General features: G+C 36.2%; 1 protein-coding gene across 3 annotated transcripts; it reads left to right on the forward strand.

Annotated features, from left to right (window-relative positions):
• On the forward strand, positions 1 to 25,362 carry LOC127800071 (serine/threonine-protein phosphatase BSL3-like). 3 transcript variants are annotated; one of them, XM_052334498.1, is made up of 21 exons: positions 1 to 831; positions 1,506 to 1,566; positions 1,667 to 1,745; positions 1,864 to 1,943; positions 2,084 to 2,178; positions 2,268 to 2,367; positions 4,785 to 4,854; positions 5,892 to 5,993; positions 6,121 to 6,202; positions 8,951 to 9,130; positions 10,739 to 10,862; positions 11,131 to 11,416; positions 11,491 to 11,661; positions 13,300 to 13,538; positions 17,296 to 17,380; positions 17,491 to 17,589; positions 17,665 to 17,864; positions 17,967 to 18,042; positions 24,183 to 24,318; positions 24,406 to 24,545; positions 24,662 to 25,362. In XM_052334498.1, exons 1-21 carry the CDS (start codon positions 414 to 416, stop codon positions 24,743 to 24,745), a joined length of 2,907 nt encoding a protein of 968 aa, XP_052190458.1. In that variant the 5' UTR covers positions 1 to 413; the 3' UTR covers positions 24,746 to 25,362. The 3 variants fall into 3 exon arrangements, with proteins under 3 accessions (XP_052190458.1, XP_052190441.1, XP_052190450.1); XM_052334481.1 differs by having other exon boundaries at positions 2 to 831; positions 10,739 to 11,012; XM_052334490.1 differs by having other exon boundaries at positions 4 to 831; positions 10,739 to 11,012; positions 11,131 to 11,368.
• Positions 25,363 to 25,829: the final 467 nt, after the last annotated feature.

The following is a 25,829-nucleotide window of genomic DNA, read 5'->3' on the forward strand; positions in this document are numbered from 1 at the left end:
AGAGTTAAAAGTGATTTCGGAATCCGCCGTTTGTGGTTCCCGTCGGACAATTGGAAGCGAGAGAGAGAGGAGCAGAAGTTGGGGGGCCCACCGACGGGAGGGAGAAAAATTTCCGCCAGAGAGAGAGAGGGAGAGAGATTTGGGGCTGGGTTGTGCATTCCGGCTTTGAGATTTTCTCCTCTAAATTCTATAATTCGAACCCTAATAAGCATTTTCCCCCGCAACCCCCATCATTTTCCCGGAAAATTCTCCCTGTTTGAAGGCTGTGCCACAACGTACGCCCTAGCGTTTCGCTTTTCCGAGGGATTTTGAGCTCGAAAGGGATTGGATTCGATATGTTCATCAGAGATGCGAATTGGTGATAATTGGAGCTCCGATCTCGACTGTAAGGTAGAATTTGGAGGGGTGAAGAGATGGATGTTGATTCGTCGATGGGGTCGGAGGCCGATCACGATTCCGCCGGCCCCAATCAGAACGGCCTGACTTCCGAACAGCACGAACAGCCTCCGGCAGCCGGCTCTGGATCTCCTCCGCAGACGCAGACGCAGCCGCAGCCGCAGTCGCCGCCGTCGTCTCAGCAACAGCAGCAGAGCCCCGTGGTCGGGCCCCGTACTGCGCCCACGTACTCGGTGGTGAATGCCATCTTAGAGAAGAAAGAGGACGGTCCGGGCCCTAGGTGCGGCCACACGTTGACGGCTGTCGCTGCTGTTGGAGAGGAAGGGACGCCGGGTTATATTGGGCCACGGCTGATTCTCTTCGGCGGTGCTACATCTCTAGAGGGCAATTCTGCCGCTTCAGGCACTCCGTCATCAGCTGGAAGTGCTGGAATAAGTATGTGGTTTAATTATCTTCACGGTTTTTTTTTTTTTTTTTAATTTCCGATTTTTGCATCTTTAAAAAAAAAAAAAAAATTTTGGCCTTCTTTTTGTGTATGATCCATATGTTTAAGCTCAAGTAGTTCAGGCGATTTTGTGGTTTTATTACATGCTTATTGTCTGGGATGCTATGGGAACTCCTGTATTGTTGACATTCTAGAATCTAGACCTATTGTGTGGTTGCTATTACATTATATATGTTTTGAAGTCCAACTGAATCAAGTGGCATTTAAATCTTTGTTCTGTTGAACCCTTGTAAGTGAGGCTGCATCGTGCGCTGGTTTTCTGCATGTCATGTGGAAGATGCTTGAAGTGAAGTTTTCTATTTTACTATCTGTATGGTCTAATCAACCCTAGTTTGTTGAGAAAGTTCTCCTTTAGTTGCACCTTTGATATTGTACAAAACATTCAGGTATTCCCACCAATTAAGGAACACTACCCACATTGATACAAGTACGCCCACATATTTTGGTTGGTAATTCCTGTAGTATTCTGCTAACCAAGATGAATGAATCTCTGTGAAAATGTGAATAGTACTATTGCTATTACATAAAAGAATCTGTGTGTAATTATAGAATGAAATTTTTATGCCTTAAACCTTTTCAATCCTAATAGCTGTTTTAATATCAGGGTTAGCAGGGGCCACTGCTGATGTACACTGTTATGATGTATTGACAAATAAATGGTCTAGGTAAGCCAAGTCTGGCAATCACCTACCAACTAGAAATAATTCTTCTTTTTTTAATCCTTTTCAAGTCTGCCTGCCTTTCTTTGGTTTACTTGTTATGCAGGATTACACCCTTGGGGGATCCCCCTACGCCTAGGGCAGCACATGTGGCCACTGCTGTTGGTACTATGGTGGTTATCCAGGTTGGAAGACAGATCAATATTTCGAAGTTTATCCTTTTTAGTCCTTTGGATGCTCTCTCTTTTTTCTTTGATTTAGTTAGTACATGGTAATTACTTTTGGGATCTTTCAATTGAACAGGGTGGAATTGATCCAGCTGGTTTGTCTGCTGAGGACCTTCATGTTCTTGATCTAACACAACAACGGCCACGATGGCATAGGTTTAGATTCCTAGAGCTTATGCATGCCAAACGCTATATGGAAAGACCTACATTACATGTTAACGTTGCCATGCTTTTGTGTGTGTTCAAGTATGTACTTTTGTAATAAACTAATTCAGCCAATGTCAACATCATTGTAGGGTTGTTGTGCAAGGTCCTGGACCAGGGCCACGTTATGGGCATGTTATGGCTCTTGTAGGGCAAAGGTACCTGATGGCAATTGGTGGAAATGATGGTGAGCCTCTGCATAGATGCTTCCTCTCATTTGCTTGAGTATCTTTCTCAATTTTGATCATCAAGCAATAATTTAATGCATGGTTTCAGGCAAGCGACCTTTGGCTGATGTGTGGGCACTTGACACAGCTGCCAAGCCATATGAATGGCGGAGATTGGAACCGGAAGGAGAAGGTCCACCTCCATGCATGTAATTTTCTACTTGCTCTGCATTATCTAATCTTATGCTTCCTCCCTTTTCCTTATCATTATGCTGTTTTAGTTGTGTCATTTCTTGTAGAAGTTTAACAATCATAGCTATGAATGTTTTTGTTGCTTGCCCCACACACGCACAAAAAGTACAAGTCAAAAGACTTTTGCACTTCACCTCTCTTGCATTGACAAACTTTAGCAGCCATTTACATGTATCCTTTTACAAATTGAGTCTTTATTCATTTGTCATCGTGCTTACACAATTAGTGGTCGTTCGCGAGCTCAAAATTGCCATGCCTTGATTACTTGGTCTGAAGATTCTTGATCATGTGGCCGTATTATTACTTATTAGTCATACTGTTGCATTATTTTGTTATTTGAAGTTGTAAGATACAATACCTATTGGCTTCTTGTTTGGAAAGCTATGTGTGCACTATTTGTGTGTGGTTGTCCATTATGTCAAATTGCTAGCTTCAGGAAATATTAGGCATGAAATCAATTATTTGGGAACCCTTTTCATTCTTTGCAAGATCTACAAGCTCATAAATACTATTCAAAATGTTTTTCATTCTTTGGATTATAGACTTAGGAAGTTCAAACTTTATTTTAGGTGTTGTCAGGATACTTGTTGGACATGTGAAATGACATGTCCTAATATTTTACAGTTTACTTTTGTGATGGACACGTTCAGAACATGCTAAAAACATGCATGAACATGAATTGGACATGCCATGGACATGATGGCACTTTCGCTATAGTTTTTATTACTTTTTTCCAGTAAGTATTTTTTTTTACTTTGTTTTGGGGATAAATTACAAATATAACACATTTTGGGAAGGTATAAAAACACACTGATCCTAGTTTGCCTCTAATATAATTGTTCTTTTATGTTTACGGATTTAGTGTTGCTTTTATGTTGGACTAACATTCTTTTTAGTAGTTTGTACATTATCATTATTATATATAAAGTGCCATGTTCATATTAGATTGGTGGGGTTATTTCAATATTTTCATTACTTTTTGGTTATTATATTTATGAACACTATAAATAAGATGAATAGTATTATTTTTTTCATTGTATCCATATCTCTATTTATTGTTACTTTTTTTCAAATAATCATATTTCATGTTCATTGGCCTATTCATTTCTGTACTTCTATCATATTGCTGTCTCGGTGCTTTTAATTTTATACCGATGTTGGGTCTTGCCTCCCCTTCTCAAGCAACTATCAAGGTTATTTTGTTTTGTCAAAACACCAAACTGGGGCAAATTGATTCACAAAAAACAGAAAGAAAAAGAAACTTTGCTCTTTGCTCTGCTCTCTCTCTCTCTCATGGTAAACTGAATTCATGTGTTTGCTTATTACAAGATATGGTTTTTATACTATTATCTTTTATTTTTTTGAGGATATTTTAAATCGAATGAGCTTAATTAAGGGAAAAAATGAGAAATAAGGCTACGTGACATATGATGTAGGCTAAAAATAGTAGAACTAAGGAGCTGTGAGGAAACTAGAAGGACTATTTCTTAGTAACAGCTCTGGGGCAGTTAGTCAATGTCTTTTTGTTTAGTCATGTTAGCACCAAATGCATATATGGAAACGGGCATCACCAGATTATATGACTTCTCACTTGAATGCGTTTTGTATTGTACAACTCTGATATTTGGGGAACAAATTGAATAAAGTACCTCCCTTTCTAATAACAAAAGTTTCTTATTGCATTGTGTTTCGACACCTACCCATATTGCTTAGTGGGATCTTTTCTTCTGGTTGAGAAGCCTGTCTTTTCATTTCTTGGTGCCATCCCTTAATTTGGCCATCATAAAATGGCGTGACATGGTGGTGGAAGATTGTGGTGGCCTATTCATGTCAGGTTTTCTAAGTTTTGCTTCTTCATTTGTTGTAATTTTGAAAGATTAGGGAAATTTTTCTTACAATGGAACACTCAATTTGATTTATTCATGCATTGACTGGTTTGATTGTGCAGTCTGCAGAGAACTTCACATAGATAATACTTGGTTCTCCTGTGCTGAGAGAATTTTGCCTAATTGCTCAAAAATGTATCAGGTGTCTATTTTGTGAATATAAATATGTATATTGAGTTCAGCGTAATCTGTGATGATTTTAAACTATTATTCAGTCTTGACTTCTTTTCTTGTGTGCCTGGAACCCACACACTGATCATCAAAATGTTATGCTTTTTGTTTTGGCTTTTCCTGTTAAGATGATTTCATGCTCTTAGTAGAAGTTTGCGTTCAAGTTACTATAGATTAAATTTATAGCATCGCTTCATTTTATGCAATAGGTCACTTGAGTATCCTCTGTTCTGGGGCTTTATTTTCTCTCAATTGATGTTACATTGACTGAGGATTTTTCAGTTAATTAATCAGTTTTTTTTTCTTCATTTTGATAGGTATGCAACTGCAAGTGCACGGTCAGATGGTCTTCTTCTGCTTTGTGGAGGGAGGGATGCTAGCAGTGCGGTAAGTAATTTGCTATTCCTTTCAGCTTTTGGTTTTAAACACTTCAGATTTTATTAGCTATATTCCTTTAAGCTCGTTGTCACTAATAAGTAGTTTACTTCTCTTCTAACCATTTGTGAACTTGTTTGAATTATCTTCTCTGCCTCTGTCTCTGTCTCTTTAAGTTGGCTGTTTGTTTAGGAGAGCAAGAGTTCTGGTTGTTGAAAAATCTAGCTTTTCCTGTTGTTTGTTCCTTGGTCCTTTGAGAGAAAAGAAGGTTTTTGTTAGTTTGTGAATACAGCTCTGCTCATTCAAAACATGGTTTTCCTGTCTTTTTGGTCCTTTGGGAGAAAAGAAACTTTTCTGTTTGTGGATGGTCAATTTGGCATTATTAAATAACTGCTTTGATATTCTCTCCTTATTGAACTTGTAGGAATCTTGGGAGAGAGTTGTAGTACAACTCTTGTCATAAGTGGTCATGCTCTTCTGATTTAATCAATCATTACACTGAATTAATGTGGGACACTTAGTTCTTGTGAGCTATGGAAACAAACAGTTTTTCCGTGTCATACCTCCATATTCTATCATTTTTTCTCCCCTTTTCATGGTCAAATCAGGTAAAATTTAAACAGTGTAACACACTCTATTTGGGTTGAAATGGGTTCTAATCCATTTACCTTGTGCCATGTCTTTTTCCATGGTTTAGACCAGGTGAGCTTTGATTAGGACGAATATGTAAAAATGGTCAACAACAACACCACCATTTACAAGCCTTAACACTAGATTATGTAATTTGTTTGTTGAAATTTAATTGAAATTCATCTAACGCGTTAATCATTGTGCATTAGCTAATTGGGTGATTTTTGTGGTAGACTCCGAGCTAAGATGGTGTTCCAGGTGTTGAATCTGTTGGGTTACAATTTGTTCCACATTGCATGATTATTAGTTTTTGGGATTTTTATTTTTCAGGGATGTGATTCTTGATTATTTTTTTCTTTCCTTCTTGGTTAAGTTTTATGATCTGCTTCTTAATTTCATCTTTTAATTGATTTTTGTAGCCACTAGCAAGTGCATATGGACTTGCAAAACACAGAGATGGACGATGGGAATGGGCAATTGCTCCTGGTGTTTCACCGTCTCCTAGATACCAACATGCAGCAGTGAGTGTTTTTTTTTTTTTTCTTCTTTTTGTTGAAAGTTCAAGTTCCCTTCTCCCCGTGAGTGGTGGGTTAATTAATTTCTTGTGTATCTGAAAGCCAATCACTGAAATGTAGTTTGTACCTCTAGGTTTTTGTTAATGCACGACTTCATGTTTCTGGAGGTGCTCTTGGTGGTGGGCGGATGGTGGAGGACTCATCCAGTGTTGCTGGTATTTCTCTCTCCTATTTCCTGCTCCTCAAGGAAATTCTTCAAATGTATGGAATTATTGGTGTATAGATGGTATGTTTAGACCATAGAACAATTTTCATACAAACAAGGCAGGATCCTCAAAAAGAAAAAAAAAAAAAAACTACTTGCCTGGGAAATTCAAATGGATAGATTGGGTAGACTGACTTTCCGATGCCACTTGTTTCTGAAGAGATAATCTTTTCTCATTATACCAAATGGCAGTTCTTCCTTTTACAGAGGATAACTTTGTGTGTGTTGGGGGGGAGAGCCTGGGAGCAAATGAATGACAGAGATGAAAGAGAAGCCTATCATTATATAGGAACATAAAAATCATCTAGAAAATGCGCTGAAAAGAAGCAGTAACATGGAATGTCCTTCCTCATCCACAAAAAGTCAAGAAGTGAAAGCAAGGATGATTCACTTCAAAAGAGCCGAAGAATGCTCAATGATCTCAAAAGCTTTGCTGTCACATTTATGCCAAAAAGACTGTTTCACATAGAATGGAGAAGCTTCCAAGCACATAGGTGTCCATGCCTTGGGCAACCTTCACACAAGAATGCATGATCCATCAGTGTATCTAGCCAGTGAAAATAGGACTTGACAAACATCTTGGGCCCAGGGTGATGAAGACAAGTGATCTGTGTCTAGCCAGTTGCCACGCTTCTTAGACATAAAACATCAATCTATACTGTTTGTCTTGACTACCTCAAGTCATCTGAGGGGATAATAGACCCTAGGAAAGTAGTCTTGATGGTAAAAGATCACCCTAGGAGGCGTTCTAATCTCCAATGATGTTCCAGGAGAAGCACTTTCCTTAATCACATGGGCCCCCTTAAATGACTGAATGGATAATGTTTCTACTATTGACAGGTGTTAAACCCATGATCCCCCAAACTGGTTAAGATTGAGAGATTGATTTCATGACAGCTTTTCATTTCCTACCCCTTAGGCCCATCCATTGAAGAAAATCACATCACAAAAAGAACTTGTTCCATGCACTAAAGGTTTCTCTCCATAAATATTGGAAGTTCTCCAATCTCCCTTTTGGTGCCAATACTTACCTACCACAGCCTTTTTTGATAAATAAGCCAATATGTCGAAAGCAAGGGCCAATCCTGCACAAAAGGAAGGACATGAAACTAGAGGTTTTGACTATCCTAAACAAGAAACATGACATCATCTATGAACTGGGCAAAGGAGGGTAGGCTAAAAGGAGACCTTTAACCTCAAAAAGATAGAGAAAAGAAGAGATACTAGATCCTTCAGAACAAAAATGGATCAGCCCCTTACCCACCAAAACCTTCTTCTGCAAACAAGCTTTGAATTAGGCACCCCTCTTGTACTGTTCAGAGCATCTGACACTTTCTCCTCTAAAAGAGGCCTCTTGGTCTCTATGGCCTACTCTCCACAAAGGTCAAACTTGGTATGCCCGAGTATTCTAGTGTCAAACAAGTAATCTACCAACATGTTTGTTCATCCTTTCAGCACTTTCTGTCTTATTAAAGAAATTGGTATCCTGTCTCTTTCGTTAATGCACATCCAGTCTATCCAAATAACTTTTTTCACCTCAAAAGCTTTCCCTGATTCTTCTGTCTACATTGTGAATATCTAGCAGTGTCTCTATCTTTTATTTTTTGTTTGTTTTCCTATCCAACACCTTAATATCATCAAAAAGCCTATCAATCTTCACACCCACGTTATCAAACACTTCCCTGGATCTGCTTCCTCAAGTCTTCTGTAAGAGCTTCAATTTTCTAGCATGGTGAGCGTCAGAAATCCACTCACCAGATACCACACCCGCCCACCAATAATCCTATATATGATTTAATATATCTAAATTGGTAAGGATCAGTTCTAAGGTCCCATACCCAATTATAGGAGTATGATCTGAAGCTTCATGAGGGAGGCCCAGACATTTGAAAAGTCCTCTTCCAAATACAAAAACATTATGGATTTGTTGATGCAATGAATGGAACAATTATCCCTAGCATAGATCCATGTTAAAGTGGCACCATTGAGTGGAAGATCCACCTAATCCTTTGTGAACAACTGAGTTAGAGAAGCCTCATGTAGTATCACTAAATCCTACACATCTTAACCTCTTTGGTGGGTACTTAATATCTAACACCAAGGGATCACCCAAGGGCCATACACCCCCAAGAAAGCCCACACCACCATTACAAAAGGGCAAGACAAAGAAAAAAGAATTATTGATGGCCACAGAATCCACATGACATTGCCACCCCTGGCTGTCTCAATATCACAGTTAGAAGCCCACTCCACCCAGCAGCAGCCCCACAAAACCCTCACCACTAATAGCAACTCAAATCTTTGTTTCCTGAAAACAAACCATGCCCCTCTTCCATTTTTCAGTACCTGCCTTAATTACACCCCTCTTGTCAGATAATTAAGATCTCTCACATCCCAAGACTACAACCTTAAGCTTCATGAGGATAGAGTTAGAACAATGCCCCACTAAACTCCAACCCTCGTGACTAAAAAGTGCCCCCTCTTGCAACTGACTGTCTTAGCAAATTTCTTCAACTCTCTTATCTTTCTTTTCCCCCTTTTTTGAAGTACCTAACGTTACCTTCTTCCTACCTCTCTCTTTAGATCTAGCTTGTGTCCTTTATATCTTAAGAAACAATGTCATTAGCCTCTCCGCCAAACAATATCAAATCTTCCTTGTGTCAATTTCTCTGAAAATTTTTATGTTTTGTATTTGTAGTTCTGGATACTGCAGCAGGAGTTTGGTGTGATACAAAGTCCGTTGTCACTAGTCCTAGGACAGGCAAATACAGTGCTGATGCTGCTGGTGGAGATGCAGCAGTTGAACTGACAAGGCGCTGTAGGCATGCTGCTGCTGCTGTTGGTGACCTCATATTTATCTATGGTGGTCTACGCGGTGGTAAGATGTAAATCATGGATTGGCATTCACTTGTCGCATTTTTGTATTTGCTTTGATACTTTAAGATGCAAGTATGTTATGGTCTGATGTTATTTGCAATATTTTTTAAAATTTGTTATATACCTGCAAAACTGCAATATGTGGATCTCTCCTGATTTGACTTGTTCCATCATAGTAGTTGTCTGCCCTCACATCCCATGCTTGTAGTCAAATTAATTGAGATTTTCAAAGTGCTTACATGTTGCGATTACTATGAAGATTATATTTTCTTCAATGTAAGGCAAGTGCTCAGTTCTGGAAAAGGATCTAGCATGTGCATGCTGAATGAGGTTCTAGGGGGTTGCTTTGATATGATTTGCCACCTTATATTCAGGTAATGGCATGACTGGTGGAAATGAATGTACTAGTAGAAATTAAGAGGACTAGTGAATTTAAAATGTCCAAAATCTTTGGTTCTTTGTTCCTCGGAATGGATTATGATATGGAACCAAGTTTGAAAAGACTTAAAAAATTAGTTATTCATTCACAATAAATATTGAAGTATTCCCCTAAAGGTAGAGATCTAGTGAAATTAAGGCTTCTTGTTTTTGTTATAGTAGTAATATTATTTCTTGACATCTAGAATTCATCTCACAATTATTGCTAGTGTTCCTTTAACCCCATCATGTATTCTTATCCTACTCATGTCTCAGTAAACTGTATTTAGTGTTAAGGAGAAAATATTATTTCCTATAGCAGATGATTAAACAAGAACAACATATCTAGCATTTATCCTATTATGTTGGGTCAGCTACATGAATTCTAGATTTTCATTTATTTCTATCCATTGTCATATCTTTTGTAAGTCCCATTATACTTAAAATCAAACTTAAGTGTCTCCTACCAAGTTTTTTTTGATCTTCCTCTACCTCTTTTGCTAACTACTAGCTGCATCCTATCAACTCTCCTTGCGGTAGCCTCTATTGGTCTTCTTCTCACATGATTAAACCATCTCTCCAGCATCCTATCTTAAGTAGGAGCCACTTTGACCTTATTTACAAATATCCACATATTTATTTTTATCTTTTCTTGTATGGCCACACATCCACCTTAGCATCCTCATATCAGTGTTACATTTATATTTTGCCCATGTTGATACTTCATTGCCCAACATTCCATGCCATACAACAAAGTTAGTCTGATAAAATTTTTCCTTGTAGCTTTGGGGGAATCTTACCATCACATAAAACACCAGATACACTGTTTTCATCTTAATCTTAAATTCTATGAGTAACATCCTCATTAATCTCTCCATCTTTTTGGATGATTGATCCATGATTTCTAAATTGGTATTTTCTTGGTATGATTTGATCTTAAAATTTTACCATAGCATCATCCACACTTATATTTTTTACTAAACTTACATTCCATATATTCAGTTTTCACCCTACTTAATTTAAATCCTTCAGATTCTAAAATGTTCCTCCAAAACTCAAGCTTAGTCTTCACGCTTTCTTTTGTCTCACCACCAACGCTCTGATCTGCAAATAGCATTTCCCATAGGAGATGATTAAACTTCTTATTTGATTCTGAAGCTGGTGTTTCTAGTCTAATATTTTTGTGTGGCAGGGGTGTTACTTGATGACCTCTTAGTTGCTGAAGATTTAGCTGCTGCTGAGACAACAACTGCAGCTTCACATGCTGCAGCAGCAGCAGCTGCATCTAATGTACAGTCAGGGAGGTTACCTGGAAGGTATGGATTTGTTGATGAAATGGCCAGGCAAACGATTCCTGAAGCAATTGCTGATGGTGCTGTTGTGTTGGGAAATCCAGTTGCCCCTCCTGTAAATGGTGATATGTATACTGACATTAGCAGTGAAAATGCGATGCTGCAGGGTTCTCGGTATTCTTGTGGCTGCATATATTCTTTGATTCAATTTTGATTAGCTTTTATCATTGTAGTTCTTTTGCTTCATAGTTAGTTATTAGGTGGTTATTAAAATCAGTGTCCGTCCTTGCAGGAGATTGAGTAAAGGTGTTGAGTACTTGGTTGAGGCTGCAGCAGCAGAAGCTGAGGCTATTACTGCTACCTTGGCTGCTGCCAAAGCACGCCAAGTTAATGGAGAAGTTGAATTGACGGAGAGGGATGGGGGGCCTGAGGCTACCCCCAGTGGGAAACAGATATCCACCTTAATTAAGCCAGATTCTGCTGCATCAAATAATTCAGCTCCTGCTGGTGTGCGATTACATCACAGAGCTGTCAGTATCAAAGATACCAAAATTGCTGTGTTGGATTTTGTTTTTCAAGTCAGTTTATATCCATATTCTTAATGCGTGACTCCTGTCAAGTCATCTCAGTGTATTTTTCTATGCATTTGCAGGTAGTTGTGGCTGCAGAAACTGGTGGAGCATTAGGTGGCATGGTCAGACAACTTTCAATTGATCAATTTGAGAATGAAGGACGGCGAGTCAGCTACGGGACACCAGAAAATGCAACTGCTGCAAGGAAACTTCTCGACCGGCAAATGTCTATCAACAGTGTGCCTAAAAAGGTAAAGATGATCATATTTTGTGTGTATGATAAAAATTATTTAAACTTATTTTACAGGATTGTGTGGATGCATGTCATCAATGACTTCACAATGGTCTTGATGGATAGAGTTGATATGAACTCAGCTGTTTCTCTTTTTATGCCTGCATAGGAGTCGTAGAATGTGCCTACAGGCACTGATGGACACAAGGTGGTTACGTTACAAAATTAGGGATGGCAACAGGCTAGGTGTGGGGTAGGTTTGTCTCAACTTTATCTTAACTGGGATGGGAAAATGCTCCCCTGTACCATACTTTATACCCATATCAGCCTCATCAGGTCTAGCCCCAAAATCCTGTACCAGTTTATTTTAGCAACTTGAGCCTATAATTACTTTATTTAAGTTAGACAGGTTCATGGTGGACAAGTTTAAGTTATATATCGACCTTAATAGGAGAAATTAGAATTACAGGAAATTTTAATTTTATATGGTTCATGTACTTTCTTCTTACTAAAAATATCATTAATAATTATGTAAAATATATAATGTTAGGTTAAAGAAAAAAAAATGGGTAAGATTTGAACCAAAGTCCATAAGGGTTTACCAACAATCTTATGATTGCCCTATACCTATGTAATGCACTCTCATACCCATCTTATAATCTTGTTTGGTTTAAAAATCCACATTCCCAGTTCAAAATGTTGTCCTATGCAAAATAGATTTTCCTTATGCAGTTCTGTGTTATTTATTTTTCTTTCTATTGTATTTCTTCCATTTTATCTTTATCCTGAAGCAGTTTCTGCATATACAGAGAAAAATTATGTACATCTGTGTCACAGCCCAGGGATAATCTTGTAATTGGGTGCATATGATTAGTGGGGGGAGTTATACGATTGTATCTAGAGGCTGTGTGTAGGGGATTAGAGCCAAGTGCACGTGGCCACTTGAGCTGTTCTAGAAACTGTAATAACCTCCTCTCCTATAAATAAGAGAATACCAATGAGGATGGGGATCATGTAAGGATTATTCCACTGATCTTTTCTCTCCTAATTCTCTCAATTCTCTCTCTCCCTCTCCCTCTCACACTCTATTCTTTCCCTCTCTTTTTCATATGTCTCTTTGCCGCTCATTCTCGGTTCTTCCCAATTACCGAAGAACCTACCTGTCAGATCGGAGATCTGAGAATCTGATCCTCAGTGGTGAGAGGATTGGCATTTGCTGGACTGCCTTGATCTTTTTCCTGTTCCCGTTTAACATTTTTTTACCTTTTTTTTTAGCATGTTTCAACATACTGATTGGGTGCTGATCTGCATTTTCTTGCTCTAGAATTCAACATGTAGTTGTCAAGGACCAAAATTTCATGAAGTAGTGTTGGTTTAGTCAGCTGGGAAAAGCAGACAGTTTAGAAACATGAGGGAGATGATAAGAAAAACTGTAAATGTATCAAAATATTTGGAAACATGAAATTATGCATATAACTTGAACTTATTTTAAGATCTACATCTATCTATAAGAAGGATAGAAGATAGAAGTACACAATTTAAAAGTAAATTGAGCATGCATTGAATTAATATAAAATAAATAGATTACTTTCATCGAGCACAAGTATATAAATTTTAGTTTCTATTTTGATAGGAAAATCACTTATTTGCTTTTCAGGTGATAGCTCATCTTCTTAAGCCTCGTGGTTGGAAGCCTCCTGTCCGCCGGCAATTCTTTTTGGATTGCAATGAAATAGCAGATCTTTGTGATAGTGTTGAGAGGATATTTTCAAGTGAGCCTAGTGTTCTAAAACTCCGGGCTCCTATCAAGATATTTGGTGATTTGCATGGGCAATTTGGGGATCTTATGCGACTTTTTGACGAGTATGGTTCCCCTTCAACTGCTGGGGACATAGCGTAAGTGTCTTAGTCATGCATTACCTTTCTATTGGTACCAAATAATAGTGTTGTTTGAATGTTGACTGTCATGTTTTAAGAAAGAGTGATCACTGGCTCTATGCTTCCTTTTGATGCATTGAAGGAAACATGAACCTCTTTAAATTATATTTGTGTTGGTGTTTGTATTGAGATTTTTAAAGTCCTGCCTTGGATTCTTGTTTGAATATGTTGTTCAAGTTATTTGGTCTTATAATCATTATGCTCATATCATGATCGGGTTTGGTTGATACGTAATGACATGGAAATCAAAAGCAACAACAACAATCACAACCCTTAATCCCACCAAGTGAGGTCTTGTAGACCTCCTACCATCTCTTTCAATGGTCCTATTCTAGGCCAATATATCCTATGTTATGTTTAAGGGTTTCCCACTAAGTTGCCTCCCCCCCCCCCCCCCCCCCCCTCTTTTCATTTCCTCTTCTGCTACAAATTTCTTAAGGGTTTTATTCACTTGCCTGACTTGTCTAGAGCTTATGCATTTGACCCGACAAGTTTTACACTGTTTGTTGGCTACCTAACAACCCCCCTACTTATTCAAGCTTGGGACAGACTGTGAACAGGAAGAACACCTTCAATGCTGGAAATGGTTTTTTTTTTAGGGGGGGGGGGGGGGGGAATTACTTTATCTACAGGTGGAGTTGACCTGGAAATCAAGAAAGGAAGATAAATTAGAAAGTTTAACATATGAACACATTGAATTAGAAAAAAGTTGAAGTCAAAACATAGTCTAGTATTTATATTGTCATTATTACCTACTTTTAGTATCTTCCCTAGTTGAAGTTAAATCACCAAATACAAGTGCTTTTGTTATCAAATTAATTTACCCAGCCTTGCCTTATGCTAGTCTAAGTGACATGAATCTTATAGAAGATAAAGTTGAATGATCAAAGTGCGTCCTTCTGGTCATTTTAAGAGATAGAGGTGAAGTCATCATTTTTGATCACTCACGTGGTCTAGCTAAGACCAACCTCTTTCTAAATGAACTAAACTTTGATGCCACATTCATCAAAGAGGTACAACTTTCTCTCTTAGTTGTGCACTCCTTTTGGTAAATAATTCCAGTTGTCCATTATTTTCAGTGAAATCTTTAGCTATTCTAATTATGGATTTTACTTTGTCGAACAGTGTTTGAAATGTGAACTGTGTCATGTCACTTATCTCAATTATGAAACTCTTAGGTTTTGTTAAACGTGGCCTGATTATCTTAACTCAATTTCATAGCTTCTTTTGTTATTTTATTTATCTTCTCCACATCTTTAACTAGTATTAGACGACCCTTGTAATGTATTTGTTTTGTTTAATTAAATGTTTATATATAATTATACAACAAGAAGAATGAAGAACATATTAAGCTTTAACCCTACTATGTGGGTTGGCTACATTAGTTCTAGCTTGCTAATCTTTTCAATCTATGGCCTTATCTTAGATAAGGCTTTTGTAACTCATATCCCACGTAAGAGTCTTCCACCAAAATTTTCTTGGTTTTTCTCTACCTCTTTTGTTAAGGACTTGTTCCATTGCATTCACTCTTCTCACAAGAGCTTTTATTAGTCCTCTTCTCATATGACCAAACCACTCTAATCATGTATCACACATTTTACCTTCAATAGGAGCCACCCACCACCACCTTATTGCTAATAACATCATTTCTAATTTATCTTTTCTTGTATGGCCTCATATTTATTGTAACATCTCAGCACCAAAACGTTCATTTTGCACATATTGGTGCTTTATTGCCCAGCATTTTGTGCCATACAATAGAAATGGTCCTACAATCATCTTATAAAAAATTTCTTTTAACTTAAATAAAATCTTAGTATCACATAAAATGCCATATGCATTTTTTTTCATTTTAACCATCGTATCCTAATTTTTGGGTAGCATCCTCATTTATCTTCTCATCTTTATGTATAATTATATTCTCTTTATTAAACATCTTTTTTGTTAACTGCTCTTGTTATCATCCATCACACTTGTTTAATCTAAATTGAATAAAAGTATTACATGCTTTCTTAGTTTCTTAACTGATTAACTTACTATGTCTCATCTAATGTTGATTCTTTTCATATGCATATTTTTGGTGAAAAAGGACAATTTTATGTAATCATACATTCTATTTGCTAAATTTACTTAAACCACTTAATTTTCCCGTCAAAAGTTCTACTTAGTAATTTGTAAAGCAAGAGGAAGAGTGTAAAAATATGACCCTTCCTCAACATTCGCAAAGTGAGGAGTCTCATTCACTGTGATGTGCTTTAACCTCACATAAGGGGGATTAGGAATTGATATGTTGTTGAATTTGAATGAATTAATTATTAATAATATAATACTTAATCACAATTTTTTTACCAAATTATTTACCATCAATTTGTATATAACAACTAAAGAGAACTAATTGAAAAAAAAAAAAGATTTAAAAGATAATCTGCTATATGATTTTCCAACAATGATAATAGCTTCCCTGAAATATAGATTGGTGTAAAATTCTACAATTAATCAAAGATTCTGAATATCAAATGATAATTGATGTTAATAACTTGTGTTGGGTTCATTTCATTTCATTGACAATAAATTTCAAAGTTTGCTTCTATGTTGATAATTTAGTGCTTTACATAGAGAACCATAGACAGTGACAATGAGGGAGGGGTAAGAAAAGCAAGTATAAAGAAAGATTATGAGTAATCCAAGATGCAGCCAGAGCAACAATTCCTCTTTGATTTGCTCATTTTAATATCTTATGTTATTTCTTTAATTAGATGAAGATTTCTGTTTATTCTAAATCTTTTCTTTCTTTTTAGAAGATTTGGTCTCTTTATATTAATGTCTACCAATGGAAATAGTCAGTAATATTTAGATCCATGGAATTATGAACAGGCAGAGAGAGTAAATCAATGAGAAGTACTTTGTTTTTGGAAGAAGGAAAATAAAAAGGAAAAAAAAAAAAAAACTCAATGTTGTGCCACAAGTTGCAACCAGAATTATCACGACGTCTTTTTATATGCACGTGGATTGGTGCTTCTTTGTATCTTACATTTGTGATATTTCAGTATGTTGTAATTTAGGACTGTCAATCAAAGATCAAACCCGAAGAGAATTCCACTCGAATTCTTGCACACTCACAGAACTTAGAAATCGATTAAGAAAACAGACAAAATAGAAATGGAAATACAGAAAGATAAAGCAAACCAACAAGAGCCGAGAATTATCCTGATTCAAAATGCCTTTGGCAAACCTACATCCAGCAGTCAACACCCACACATAGCAGCCTTTTATTAGGATGAAACCGATCAGTACATCAAGCCTCTAAACCCTCATCTATATCCCCGAGTACATACATACATTCTCCCAAGAATACACAAGACTAAACCCAGTCTTTCTCTTCTCAAGAATGAAAAACAACACTCGATCATAGACAATATTAGAAGCTCTCTCGGAATGATCTCCGACTGCCTCCCCTATCCCCTATCCTCTTATTTATAGAAAGGGCGGACATCCCAATATAACTAACTACTATTGGGATATTACAATTAGGCCCTCTAAATTACTAGGTAATTACACTTAGTATTTTAACCCTAATTGCTCTAATCTTCCAGCCGATGCACATCCAAGATTTTACTGATCTTCTACCGCATAGACTCTAGTTAAACTCAACACAGTATTTATCTTGTCATTTTATTTCTGCTACCTTACTGATGCTAATTTTGTATGAAATCAGATATATAGATTACCTCTTCTTAGGAGACTATGTTGATCGGGGCCAGCACAGCTTGGAAACCATTACTCTCCTGCTGGCTCTTAAGGTATGATAGCATTTTTGTTTGTGTATTCTCCAAAAAAATAACTTTTGAGCTCACAATATTTATTGAATCCCGATGGACTGTGTTTCTGCGTATTTTGATGAATGATACAGATAGAGCATCCCAACAATGTACATTTGATACGTGGGAACCATGAAGCTGCTGATATCAATGCCCTCTTTGGTTTCCGAATTGAGTGTATTGAGCGTATGGTAAGGATTATATTTATATTTAAGGTTTTTGTGCCCTTCTTTTACTAGTTATCAATTCCATGATATGCAAAACAGGGTGAGAGAGATGGAATCTGGGCATGGCATCGAATAAACAGATTGTTTAATTGGCTCCCTCTGGCAGCTCTTATTGAGAAAAAAATTATCTGTATGCATGGCGGCATTGGAAGGTCAATAAATCATGTGGAACAGATTGAGAGTCTTCAGCGCCCAATAACAATGGAAGCTGGCTCTATAGTTCTCATGGATTTGCTGTGGTCAGTGCATGCCTTTTTGCATATATATATGGATATATATATATATTTTAAGGTTCCAACTTGTTTGTCAGTTAATGATGATACATGAATTTCTTTCTCTAGGTCTGATCCAACAGAAAATGATAGTGTGGAAGGATTGCGACCAAATGCTAGAGGTCCTGGGTTGGTTACTTTCGGGGTGTGTTCTTTTTTCATTTTCCAATCTTAAATTCTGATATTCATCAGTTCTTTTCTTTAGCTTTGCATATTATGTTAAAAGCATTGTCATTTTTTTTTTCAAAATTTCCTCAGCTTGTTTGGATTTTTGACATAAGTACATTAGTACATTTGTAGTGAGGGCTTAGCATTAATTTTTGGATTAAGATACCAGTGGTTAGGTATCTGTGGCGTTGGAACAGCAGGTCCTGAAATGAAGAGACAATTACTTCAACATTTTTGAAGCTTTAGAATGTAAATTGAATTTGTTGGCATGATCCTTGAGTTTTTAGTTGCCGTGATGTTATTTTTCGTTCATATTTGTGTTAAGTTAATTGCATGTTATACTAAACTTAAATTCAACTCAATCTAGATTTGATCATGATGATGCTTTTGTGGATCTCCTCCCTTTACTTATACCTATTTGGACATGACATATTTGCAATAATTGCCAAAACATTTCCAAGTATGTCCTTTTTAGTTAACTTTTATGACTTTGAAACTTGAGTGAAAATGTTTCCATAGTTGAGATGCATAAAGCACACATTACTAGATTTTAAAAAAATGACTTGAGATCTAACTATAAAATAAAATATAATATGAATGTATGCCTTTAGATTTTTTTATTTTAAGGACTATAAAACACAAAACATCCTATTTGTTTATGAATAGAACTTTCTAGAAAAGATACTTAAACTTTTTGTTCATATTTCTTTTCTAGCTTGAAGAATGTGGAACTTTTTTTATTAGCTTCCGATATACTAATATATAGCATTCTTTCTTTCTATTTTTATGTTCGTATAGTTATGTTTTTTTTTGGCTTGATGGTATAGTTTCCTATCTTGTTAGACTTCATTTTCTTCACGATCAATGTTGATTATTAAGCTATGGAATTTTTTCTTAGTGTTATCTTCATTGTATTAGTGGATGAGACAAAAGTAAGCATAACTAAACTTGAGAAATGGACGAACACTCTAGAATCTAGAAAATCAGATATATGAAATCAAATATATATAAAATGTAAGTTTTGTAATAATATAAGTGTGGTCGATGTTATAGTGAAACTTGATGATGATGCCATCCCAAGAAAAGATTAGTTCAGATATGTTGGTCCAACATCTAAAAAGATAGATAGTCTAATGAAGGATGTTACCCAAAGAATTAACCATGATAATTAAAAAGAAAAATTATTCTATCATTTTATGTAATAGGAAGATTCCAATAACATTGAACGGGATATTTTAGAGGATGATTATAAAGCTAGTTTTGTTGTATAGCACAAAATATTAAGTAATAGAACACCAATATGTGCAAAATATGAGTACAATAGAGATGAGGATGATACAATCAATGTGTTGCTATTCAAGAAAAAATAAAATTAGAAATGAGATTATTTGTAATAAGGACGAAATAGCTCCTATTGAAGATAAGATGTGTGGGATAAGATTAAGGTTGTTTGGTCATATGATAAGAAGACCAATAGAGACTTTTGTGAGGAGAGTGGATGGAGTGGAACAAATCTAAGCAAAAGAGGCAGCAGAAGGCCAAGAAAAACTTGGTGGGGAGACTCTCATGTATAAGGGCTTTATAATAGGTTTGGTAAGAGATAAAAATGATTGGAGAGCTAGAATTCACATAATTGACCTAAGTGGGATTATGGCTTGATTTGTTGTTTTAGTGGTATCTTGCAAATTTGTACAATTATTAGAATTGAATATTTTAAATAAATAAAACATATATTGATGTTGTCTTTCCCTTTGGTATTTTTTGTTGGTCCTTGCAGTAATACAAGAGCAATCTTCAAGTTTAGGAATTTTGCATCCTTAAAATAGAGCCTTTCTATTTGCTCATTTTATGAGGTCTTATGTGATAAAGGTAGAATGAGTTAACCCTTGAAATTTTGGGAGGTTGAAAGGAGATGGTAGCCTTTTTTGTTTGAACAACCATATTTGGTTTTATTATTATCGGGCCCCTCTCCGCGGCCTGATCCCGCAACGCTTCTATGAGAAGCCACAAAGGACTAACTGATATGCTAGGTGATTTTTTTTTTTAATTCCAAGCCTTTACATATCCCTAGCATGATGTGGAAGCGTAGTTACATAATATATTCCTACATTCAAATGACTATTGTCAGCCTTGGAATCAGTAACCTGTCAACTTGTCATTCATATCTTTAGATACAAGCTCACTCATTAGATAGCAACAACATGCCACCTAAGAAACTTTGTATAAGCATTGTTATAAGTCAACCTGAAACCTACCTGTCCTTACAAAAGTAGCATTGAATAACATTTCTGCCCTGACCATCATACAAGCCACATATACACATTCAAGGTTAGGCATTCAAGATTCTATTTACAAGTGAGCTTGCAAAATAAAGCTTGATTTTCCATGACTCAGACAAAACAAACCTCCACAGATGCAAATTCCTATTCTTCTTTCACTTAGTGAGAAAATCATGCAATGGAAATACTCTCACTCAATTCCTGTGTCTAAATACTCATGATATGCTAACAGCTTAAATCACACAATTTTAAGTTATGTGATTTAGTTCTTTCCAATTAGTTCTTCAATTTCTCAGTAGCTTTGGAGATTATTCTACAACTCAAAGGCTGAGAATAACTTCTCTATTTCTTGTTCTTTTGGATGTTTTTATTTCTGACCTAGAAGTACAAACTATCCACCTTTAACAGAGAGCACAAAAACCTTGTTACTTCTCTGCATATGTATTTACACTACTCATCTAACTTCAATTTGAATTCAGATAGCATCATCACCAATTTTAAAGCTTACTGTACACACACATATATATATATTACTATACAAGCCATAAACCTCAATTCCTTTCCTTACCTCAAGCTGAGAATGAAGTTTTTCCAATCCCTTGGTTTGTACTCAATTCAAGACTCTGCCATCCTTTAAATCTGCCTCTTAGCAGCTATAATATTTCCTAACAAGATTTAGAAACTGATTCTTTCAATTAACTTAGTAAAAATAACCAAAACTCTACTATGCTACTCAGTTCCTTAAGAATTGAGATTAAGGCTTACCTTTGCACAGATTAATCGAGTGATTCCCCCCTCAGTTTTTCTCGTACCCTGTTCTTTTTTCTTCTCTTTATTTCGGTTCTAAACCCTTCTTGGAAAGAACATGAAAGGTTCTCTTTTTAGCTAATAACATGAAAATTTCCACTTTAGCTCCAAGTTCAAGACTCGTCCTTGGCCACAGAAATTTCCAAATTGGGTGAGTCATTTTCTAATTGCATATTCATCTGCCACCTAGCAATTTTATGGCCACTATTAGACAATAATTGACACCTGGACACCACACTTAAAATTCCAAGACACCTGGCTAAATATTGCTTGGAAAATCTCAAGGAATTTTCAAACGTAATTCAACCACTATTAGAATATTTTAATCAAAATCACTTAATTCTCAAATTCAACGAGCTCACCATGGCCAACCATCACCTTGTAATGTTTATCACTCTTTTACTCATTTTTCTTTTAACTAGTATGCATATATACTTACCTTCAACCATGTGTGTATATATATTCCTTTGTACTCATCAATTTATACTCCAATATTCTCATATTGGATAATTACTTTAATCCTCAAAATTAAAATTTTCATCTCATACCACTTGCCTTTGCAATACTTACTGAAAAAATACCTGTCCCTGACACTTTGTCAAAACCTTATCAAGTTACTTGTCAACAAAATCATTTTGACCCAAGGATTCCAAATCAGTGATTTTCTCAAAATTCCATCGTTTTGAGCATTTAAGTTACATTTGAAGTTTCACCTAAAAATCAATAACTTGAAAATACAACATTCATGTGCATGTTTCACAAGTTACACTTTCACTTCCAAGGTCTTGCAAATTACACTTCAGCCCCAAATTCTAATTTCCAATAATTCACAAAAACCTTCATTTTCTTTTCTTCTTTGATATTAACCCCTTAATATAAAGGTTCTTGGACAACCTCTAACTTCCTGGGCCCTCATATAACTAATTAACTATTTCTCACATTTCCCTTGTGCCACAAGCAGTTAATCAAAAGGGGATATATATTAAATTGCCAATGTACTTTTATAAGATGCTTCAAAGCGTGTACAAAAGTATGGGGTGTTACAATTGTTATCTCTTAACTTGTCATAGGAGTTAGCATGTACTTGTTGGTCAATGTTATCTGCGTATAAGAATTAAGGGATGGGGAACCCATTGGAAAATTTTCTTTTGCATTTTTACAATTGCTTGTGATATTTGGATTTTGTTCTTTTCCCTCTGAGATGGGATTGCCCATGTTGGAAGAAATTTGTGTTTGGAGGCCTATTCCTTTTTGCATCACATGGCATGTTTTTTGGGAGAGGAATTTGAGAGTTTTTGAGGTTACTTTGACCAGTGTATTTGTACCAACAAGATCATTCTTATTTACCCTTTTTTGGGGTTCAAAATTCAAGGTGTAACTCAACTTTCTTTGTTCAAATTTAGAATATTAGTCAATCTTGCCTTTGCAGGGAAGGAAGCTCAAGGGGTAAGGAACAAGTTTTCAATGAAACTAAAACTAAAAGAAAATGAAAATTTGTTCTTTACCTCTGATTTCTTGTCCCGCAAAATTAGTTCCTTACCTCCGTTTTGTTGTCTCCCTCCAAATCTAGGACCATATATTGGATTTGTTTGTAAACAAAAGGAAAGTATGAGGTGGAAGGAGAAATTATCACGTTGGTTGAGCAAAGGGCCAGACATGATTGTCATTGATTTTGAGGATGGGTAAAGGTGGCAATTATACAATTCACGGCTTAGTTTTATCATTATTTTCTTTTTGATGAAATTTCATTATCCATTTTAAGTGCTCCTAGTTCTTCAATAAATTACCATTCTCCATCTTGAGTAGTTGGCATAGTTGTTAATGGTACGTACAGGACAATACAAGGTATTGTTTTGGATATGTTGTTATAATAAATTAAGTGTAATAAAATTTCATATATAAAATGACATTAGTATATAAAATCATTACTATTGTCACAAACATCTTATGAAGAAATAACTTAATATATGTCTAAACAAACATACATATTATATAAAGCTAAAAATTATGCAATTGATAACTAAGAAACAGATTATAGAGCTAATGATAAAGAGTATATATAAATATGAAATAGAAAATAACTTGTATAAAAAAGAAGCACGAGAAAAAGAAAATCTAACTCTTACTCGCAAATTAAATTTTCCATCAATGTCTAAACTTAGCAATATTTACTCTTGGGCAAATTATGGAAACAATATTGAATTTTTAGGTTGGTTATAATTTTAGAATGAACTTTTAATTTTTGTAATTCACTTACCAAACTTGTTAAGTTTATTACAATCATAGAATATTGTTGGGAACCATTAGCTGATACTGTTAAGTGGTGACTTGGTGGATGAGTTGAGCAGAAAGAACGTGGACAGTGGCTCTTTCTTAAGTTTTGTTTCTTTTTTTTTTTTTTCTTTCTATTTTTTCCCCTGAAAATTGGAATTATGTTGCGAAAATGGCGTAGCAATTAAAAGCAACATTCCATCCACGCCAAGTTTTTTCTCTGTCCAACTCATCCTCCAAGTATCATTTAAGGGTGAAGGCTAACAGTTCCCATCAACGTTCTATAATGATAGCAAACTGACAAATTTGTTGATTGAATTGTCTAAGTTAAAAGTTTGTTCTAAAATTATAACAAACTTAAAAGTTAAGTGTAAACCTTCACTTGGACCAAAATATTGAACTTCATTATTATAGATGAGGTCAAGTCTTCAATTTCTTTGAGGTCCTGATTAGGAACCTTAATTAGACGTCATTTCAGGGGTAAGAGACTTAGATGTGAATCTTTGAGTGTTTTATTTGACTAGCTTCCAAGGAAAGTAAAAATCTTGTAGGACTGGTTTGATACTGGTCAGTGATCGTGTGTTGAAGAATTCCTCATGGAATTGGTTGTCATGAATGTAGTGAGATATTTAAAATTATTATTTTTTTCTTATGCTGACATTTTTTGTTTTTCTTCTGGGGAGACAGTTGTGTTAATTCCACTCAAAATTTCTACTGTTTTGCATGTTGCTGTTCTTTTTGATGTGGTTTTCTGGTGCAGCCTGATCGCGTGATGGAATTTTGCAACAACAATGATCTCCAATTGATTGTAAGAGCACATGAATGTGTTATGGATGGTTTTGAGCGTTTCGCCCAGGGGCATTTGATTACTTTGTTCTCAGCCACCAATTATTGTGGTATGTTGTTTAACCTCTTTACAAAACTCGCTTAGCATGCCTAGTGGCTTATAGCTTATTTAAACATTGTTTTGCCTGTTTCTGTAGGAACTGCTAATAATGCAGGTGCAATCTTAGTTTTGGGTAGGGATCTTGTAGTGGTTCCAAAACTCATTCACCCATTGCCGCCAGCAATTTCGTCTCCTGAAGGATCACCTGAACGGCACATAGAAGACACATGGATGCAGGTGCAACCAAATACTCAAAAATCACTCCTGATCTTTTCTGTTCTTCAGCCGCCTCGTGTTATTCTCTCTGCATATTATTGGGTAATTCATTTGTGGTATTGTTTTCTTATGATTAGGAGCTAAATGCAAATAGACCACCAACACCAACTCGAGGTCGTCCTCAAGTTGCCAGTGATCGGGGTTCCCTTGCTTGGATTTAGTTGATACTGATACCCCAGTTGTTAGTGATCTACCCATTCCGAGCTCATGCTATCACCTAGGATTTCCGTTGTTCTGTATAGAGCATGGCGCTGTGGAGAATTTGCAGAAGTTAGTGATGGGAAGTAGACTGTTTTTGATACTTGGTATTGACCATGTAACTGGTAGGCGTTCGGAAAATGACAAGACACAAGTATCAAAAACCAAGCTGCCAGAGCAGCCGCGGAGGATAGCTTTATTTGCTTTTAAAGCAGCAGTTCGGGGTTCTCCAAAAGTTACCGTTGTACATTGAGCCATAAGCAGATAGAAGTTAAAAAGGTCTTGGTTTTTCTCATCAGATGAGCGGCGACGGGTATTTTTATCGTTAGTTTGACATATTCTCATTGTTCGATTTAGGTTGTATTTATTTGTATTTTTTTTTTTTTCTTTGTTAGAGGACATGAGATGTTCCCGTATGTGATTGGTGAGATGTATAATCTTAAAATGTTGGGCATTCATGTATCATAGAGGCAATGCGCGTGTATCTTATGTTTAATGCTTTGTACAAGTAACTTGTGTGTAAAAGCAAGAAATATTTTGGTCTTGGAACACAAAAGATATGGGTGGGAGAGTTTCAATTTATTGCTTCCAATGCTTGTGTTCTTCGTGATTTTTTTGTTCCTCTTTTAAGTATTTAGCGATGGCAACGTTCTTTCCTCTTTCCAAAGACATACTATACAAGAAGTGATTGAAGCAGAATTCGGTTATTGCTTGATAAGAGGATGTGTTTATTTGACTCGGGAGTGCGTAGACAATTCAACTATTAGAGTAGTAGCAGTTTAGCAGAACAGGTAAACCATCGGCAATAGCCAATAGGAAGATACGGGCTGTAGAACATGAAGATCTACTTTGTCCTACATCTATTATGTTACTCTAAAGCGTTAAGATACCCTTTCGCAAGCTCAACTCATGAGAGCATTGGTAAAGTCTTTTAAGAAGAGAGAAAATTCAATCCGGTCGGCGTTTCTTTTCTAAGACGTTGGATTTAACGGAATTCCGGAATCCGATATACTGGTAAGGCCGTGATTTAAAATCACAAATTCACCA

This window comes from Diospyros lotus, chromosome 1, assembly GCF_014633365.1.
Source record: "Diospyros lotus cultivar Yz01 chromosome 1, ASM1463336v1, whole genome shotgun sequence".
Taxonomy (NCBI): domain Eukaryota; kingdom Viridiplantae; phylum Streptophyta; class Magnoliopsida; order Ericales; family Ebenaceae; genus Diospyros; species Diospyros lotus.